The following is a 6,606-nucleotide window of genomic DNA, read 5'->3' on the forward strand; positions in this document are numbered from 1 at the left end:
ATAGAATGAGATCTTATATCTTGAAAAAAATAAGAATCGATTTGTGTTAACCTGCTATTAGACTATAAGGAAAGAAATTTAGAACTGATTGATAAAATTAGTGGAATGAAAAGTTGATGAAATTAACACCCTATGTCTTTTTAATAGTGATTTTCATCTTTAGTTGATTTTGTTCATAGTTATTTATAATTTTTAAAATTAAATTCATTCATCTAAATTTTGGTTGCCTAATAGAAATTAAAAGAACAATTATCGGTAATTGGAAAATATTCTTCGTGAGAACGATACTCTATTTATCATCTATATTACTTGAATCGATTGTGTGCACTTGCATATATATATTTTCACGATCAGTGGCACAGGTATATTTATGTAAATAATTTGGTTAAAGGTAATTTTGTAAATAATTTAGATTTTATGTATATAATTGTAAATTTTCCTTATTTATATTCATGTGTTCTCTTCTCTTATGTCGTGTGAAGATTATGACATTAGTGTCGTATTCGTGTTTCATGCTTTAGATAAAAAATAAAATAAAAAGTACATTTTCGTTTCATAAAATAATGTGTTCTAGTTTTTATCGTTTCTAATATCGATGTTTTTGTTGAATTAGTCTCAATTAGCATTATTGTTAATTATGAAAGTAATACAGCAATTATAATTTACTTTTAATGTTCATGTTTATGATAGTGTCGTTTTCAGTTTATTATAGCATTACGCGGAAGTGTCCTTGCCTTGGTAATGGAGTTTTGGACCATGAAATTTCATAATATCACTTCAAATCAAATTCATTTTTCACTTGACAAAAATTAAAAGCAAATAGTGTGCTAGAATTATTTTACATTTTGTGAAATCCTTCACAATTACCGCACTCTATGATCTCCATTTTGTCTGTTGCCATCAAATTTCATTAATTTTAAAGGATTATTACAGTCGTTAACCAAAAGGTCAAATGCATTTGTTAAGCCAAAGTTCCTCTTTATTTATTTCCAAGAAACTTTTATAGACGAAAAAAAAAATCAATATATATATACGATATATTGATTGTTTTTTTTTTTCCTATGTTCCAAAAAGAGCAGTTGATTCTAATCAGTACAGTCCAGCTGGTTTGCAATAACCCACACCCACCCCAAACTTCAAATAATATACTGTACCTATATCCATGAACGGCTCATACTTTCTAATAAGAATATATTCGATCAAATAAAGCAAAACCAGAAAACATGCACGCCAAAGCTTAAATTTGTTCTGCACCAACCTCAAATCTACCTCATCTTACCTCTTTGATACAAAGATCGATGTATGAAATTGACAAGCCTCACAGAATAGATGTTACCCGGACAGAGTTATCGGCTGATCCAGTTAAGAAAATGGGCAAGGTCGGGTGCCAATCTACTGTGGTTATAGCAGAAGTGTGGGCAAGAGTTCTTAACCCATTTGTGTGATCTCGAACCTGATTCAATTTTATGGGACATAAACAACAACAATTATACTAATAACAAGATTAACAAGGAACCACAAGCAACTAACGTCTGAAATATAGGGCAGCGAACGAAAGTACAACCACTAATCACAAAGTTGAGAGAAAAGCAATGGTAGAGAGATTGACCTGATAAATGGGTGCTCTTACTGACCCAGATGTTGTCAATAGTCTTCTCCCATTAGCATCTAGTGCCATTTCATGTCTACACTGTTTTGAGATCTCAGGATCACAGAACCTACACGTAGAAAAAGTCCTCCACATATGAAACATTGAGCACACAAAATTTACTAAGTGAATCTTGTAAATAAGGAAGGCAATAGGCAATATGACATTATGATTGCGCCAAGCTATAAAGTACCTGCTACAATTTTTTGACCAAAGGACTTGACCTTGATTATGCAAGCTCCATTCTAAAATCTGGCATGAAAAAGCCAAAACTATGAGGTTAAAACTTAAAAAAGAAGGGAAAATTTAACTATAAACTTGGATTCACTGACATCACTATTTTAACATAGAACAATACAATGAAACTCACCTGTCCTTCTGATCCCAAACTGAAAATGCTAGTCTCATCAGGTCCAAAGAGAATAGAACTTATGGCAGAATCATGTGCAGGCCACCCAGTAATTTGAAGACCCGCAGACATGTCTTTCTTTGGTTAAGGTTTGTTTATCTATCCAGAAAAAAGCATACAACCACATAACTACAACTCACTAACGTGCCTATTCAAAGTGTCCCAAAGACATTAAAAGACCAGAAAAAGAATGGAATTTTTTTACAATTTATAAAGGACCCAAAACAATAGCAATAAGGATACCAAACATGTGAATCATTCCGTCAGTTGCTGCGGCTGCTAAAATCTTTCCATTGTGATTGAAACTTAGGGATGTAATTGCAGGTGGATCTTTACCAAGAGGAAGGACTGTCTTCAAGAAAGCAAAAGATTATCAGGCATACATTACCAAAATAAAAACTAAATGTATTTACTATTTACAAGGGTCTCAGTCAATCAAACACATACCATAGCCTTCCATGTCTTCATGTTCCATACAGTTAACGAAGCAAAACCCAAATTATCTACATAACTCGAGCCGTATCTACAAAAAGACAATATCCTTTTAATTTCATTAACACTTGAATATAAAATACAAACACTTAGATTTCAACTTTTTCCATTTTAAAATAAAAATAATGTCATCAAAACTACTAAACCAAATAAATTTTTACTTCAATCCTAAATATAAAGTCATTTATTAAAGTGTTATGATGGATGCCAGATCTCAAGTCAAGCACACTTTTGGAATAACATGTAAGATAAGTCGTGTTCAAGAAAATACATACCCCCTTGATGCTGCTGCAGAAACAAAAATTGGTTCTACAGGACTACACTTTATATCCAAGACACTGCAGCATAGAACAGAGTGGGAGTAAGCAAAACCAACACATTAGAAGCATAGATAATAGATACATAGGATTGATTTCAGGGAGGACCTTGGAAATGCTTCAGTTGTCTTGAGGTCACAAACAACTCTCTTTGCATCAACATTCCATGCTTTAATGCCTCCATCAGCAGTGCCTATGAGAAGCTTTTGTGAAGAAGAACCACAACACTTAAAGTAGGTATTTTCAATTTAAAATAAGTGCATTGTCTTTCTGATGTTAAACATATGCAGAATTTAATTTAAAATTCCAAGTTTACATACCAATCGGTCGGATTTACACTCCCAATCAAGTGACATAATCTCTGCTCCACAATAAATGGTTGCATTTCTAGATGCCGGGGTTGATGAGTCATAAGTCCAAATCCTATATTTAACATGGGAAGGCAATCATAAAAAAAAAATTACCAAGAAAAAAAAATACCAAAGGAGTTAAACAGAAACTGATGACAAGTTGGGCCTTCACTAGGCCTGTGTAATAACCTAGTCAAAACTATGTGGGACAGTTACACAAGTTCAATCCAGAACCATCAATTTTACCATCTACAAGTATTTTACATGTATATACAGAATACTGAATAAAATTCTTTACATAATGTAGAAAACTTTAGAATTATATTCAATATCCTGTACATACTTGTAAAAGACCCTTGAGATTTTCACTCTTTTTTTTTTTTTGAGATTTTCACTCTTTTTTTTTTGAGATTTTCGCACATGATAAATAATAGAAAACGATCGATATTGGTGAAACTAATTAATAATGCCATCATGATCATATTATTTTTTTCCTCGATGATTAAAACTTTACAAAAAGTACCTGACTGTCCCATCCATAGAAGCACTGGCTATGTTGTTCCCAGAAGCAGAAAAGCGGCAGCGACTGATAGGACTAGTGTGACCCAGAAATGTCTCCTACATCATTATCTCTAAAATGTTATGTAAATACAGAAAAACTAGCAAAGTAAATAATCTTTCAATCTAAAAATAATCTGCGAATGCAAAGGACAGAAAGTATGAGATCAACTTTTTGTAGATGTAAATGCCATTGTAAGCCATTATACCTGAAAATCAACTTTCACTTCTGGTAATTCTTCTCCATAGCTATCCCCACCCTTTTCTGCCCCAAAAGACTCAATAATTACTAATCCAAAAAACATAAGAGGTTAGCAACTGCATTTAAAGTACGTTAAAAAACAAATAGCCAACTCTCAGTGTATCTGTAGATAACTGTTAGCTGTGTAGTTGAAAATAGCTAGAACAACATCCTCAATACAGAAGTGAATGAAATTAATGAAGAAATGTTATATACCAACATGGGAACCATCCAACAATTGATTGCTATCACTAATCCCACCATCCCTTGAATGAAAATTTGATAAAGAACTTAGGTTGTAGCCAGACTTTAAATCGGAAACCTCTAGTTGATTTCCCACTGGTGCAGCAGCACCCAACTCTTGATCTAGGTCTGCTTCATCAATTTGTGGAGTGGCAGGAAAATAGGCTTCTAGAGTGTCTTTGGACAAAACAACATTTTCCTCATGCACAAAACTTGATGAGCTCTTGGCTATCTCAGAGCTTGCGTCAGTGAACGGTGAAACATTACTGAACTCCAGAAGGCAAGCCAAAGATTATTATATTATACATATAAGTTATAGTCTGAAAGGGAAAACACATAAGCTTAAAAATAGAACACATATACACCTCCTTAGATGGCATAGCTGAGCCTCCTTTTCCTCTAATAAAGCCTGAAGTTCTGACAACTTAAGATTAAGTTGCTTGATGTCTTTCTTTAGACGGTTAACAGTATTCTTCTCTGAACTGATTTTCAATAAGGCAGGGATGCGTGGCTTAGTCAAGGAAATGTTTCAAATCTCAATTAGTAATACACTGTAATAAATGGGGAACAATCATTTTTTCCCATTGACTATTATCTATAATAAATTAATACTATAACAGTTTATTTTGGAGTGACGCTGGACAGAAGAAAGGTTTTAAGATACTAGTACGATAATGTGGAAGAAATGCCAATAGAGATGAGGTATTATTTAAAATGTATTCATGCTTCAAAATGCTTCATAAGTAAAAGAGGGAAGAGATTTGCAAGTATTCTTGATTCCATTAATTCCTGAAGTAGAAATATGAATTTATCACTTATGAACAATTTGTTTCCAACTAGTAACTTCAATGGAGACAATATTAGAGCAAAAAATCTAAGTAATCATCAGAAATTTAATTGTGTGGTGATCAGAGCCTAAATCACTAATAACATAAAAATATCATCATTTAGAAGAAAACTTCCTGTATAAAACTTTTCTGAAAGGATATGAGTACCATTGAAGATCACACTAAAGAAGTTTCTCACAGAAAGATGCAAGGCTTCAAACCATTCTCTTGAGAAATAGGTGCAAAACTCAGGATCCGAGCTTGGATTCTTTACATATGGAATAGCTGTATCACATTTTACAAATCATATAAATGAAACAGAGAATAAACATTACAATGCATTATAAACAACAACAAAGAGACAAAAAACCCACCAAACCAGGGAGTCCAATCCTGGCCCCTTTGGAGCAAATCATTTCCACTCATGCCATAAAACTCCACAACTTTATCCTTCCTTCCCGATTGTACAGCATAAACAATGTAGTAGCGTAAAATAGAGACCTCCAACTTACTCAGAGTATCAATATACACTCTCTCAGAAGATGAAGAGAGACAGTGCTTGAAGAAACTTAATAGACCAACCAATTTTTCGGCTTGAAATGTAGGAACATAAACTGAAAAGATTAAATCTAGAATCCTATCCACTTGAAACCCTTTACCGATATCGGTCGATAGTTCAGAATCAAAAGCTTGCAAAGTGTTGGTAAATCCTCTAAATACAAGGAACTCCCTCACAAGCTCTTCAGCATACTGCATATTCTCCATCCTCTCTTGCTATACCTATAGCGGAAGTAATACTCAATATATTCATTGCTTGTAATTTTGACACATACAAATATTGCATAACACATTGAACCCTAGTAAATCGCATAAATTTGTGACAATGTAGAAAAAACTAAATTTGTTCACATACATAATCCAAATACTACTGGTGCTCTCGGAAAAATATCAATAATAAGTGCAAATTGAAAATGAAAATACACAATGTGCAAGTAAAAGGAGGAGAGAAAATGAAACAAATTCAACAATTTGAAAAGGAAATTCAAGAGATCAAATCTATGGTTCACTGAATTCAAAATTTCGACGACATTTACAGAAATATGTACAAGAGAGCGAGCGAAATAGAGCTGTACCTTATGGAACTGCAAAAGGGATGATCGGTCTATGGCTGCAGAGCAAGAGTACTTGATTGCAGATACTTCGAATTCAGCTCTGCCAGGAAGCAAAAGAAGGAATTTGCCGAAATGGCTCTCAGTTAATGAAATTTGCACAATGGCATTTTCTTTTATTTTTATTTTTTAGTTATTAAAATTTTAAAAAATGGTGATGTCGCATTGATTAACTTGTAAATTCCAAATTAACACATAAATAATATATAAAGGGTATTATATTTCCACTTAAAAATATATATAGGAACTTCATTAATTAAAAATTAATAATTTTTAAAATTATTTTCAACATTTTTTCTTAATATTTTTTTGACATACTTTAAATTCTTTTTTTGCTAATTTCAAAATTTTT

General features: G+C 32.8%; 1 protein-coding gene across 1 annotated transcript; it reads right to left on the reverse strand.

Moving 5' to 3' along the window:
• Positions 1-936: 936 nt before the first annotated feature.
• Positions 937-6,345, reverse strand: LOC133834631 (uncharacterized). The gene is made up of 16 exons (XM_062264304.1): positions 6,219-6,345; positions 5,460-5,865; positions 5,248-5,370; positions 4,624-4,765; positions 4,232-4,524; positions 3,984-4,039; positions 3,740-3,834; positions 3,187-3,289; positions 2,975-3,069; positions 2,825-2,887; positions 2,505-2,580; positions 2,301-2,409; positions 2,019-2,131; positions 1,842-1,900; positions 1,610-1,718; positions 937-1,453 (listed from the first exon to the last, which is right to left on the reverse strand). The coding sequence occupies exons 2-16, from the start codon at positions 5,848-5,850 to the stop codon at positions 1,319-1,321; spliced, it is 1,962 nt and encodes a 653-aa protein (XP_062120288.1). The 5' UTR covers positions 5,851-5,865; positions 6,219-6,345; the 3' UTR covers positions 937-1,318.
• Between the last annotated feature and the right edge of the window lie 261 nt (positions 6,346-6,606).

Source organism: Humulus lupulus, chromosome 5, assembly GCF_963169125.1.
Source record: "Humulus lupulus chromosome 5, drHumLupu1.1, whole genome shotgun sequence".
In the NCBI taxonomy this organism is placed as follows: domain Eukaryota; kingdom Viridiplantae; phylum Streptophyta; class Magnoliopsida; order Rosales; family Cannabaceae; genus Humulus; species Humulus lupulus.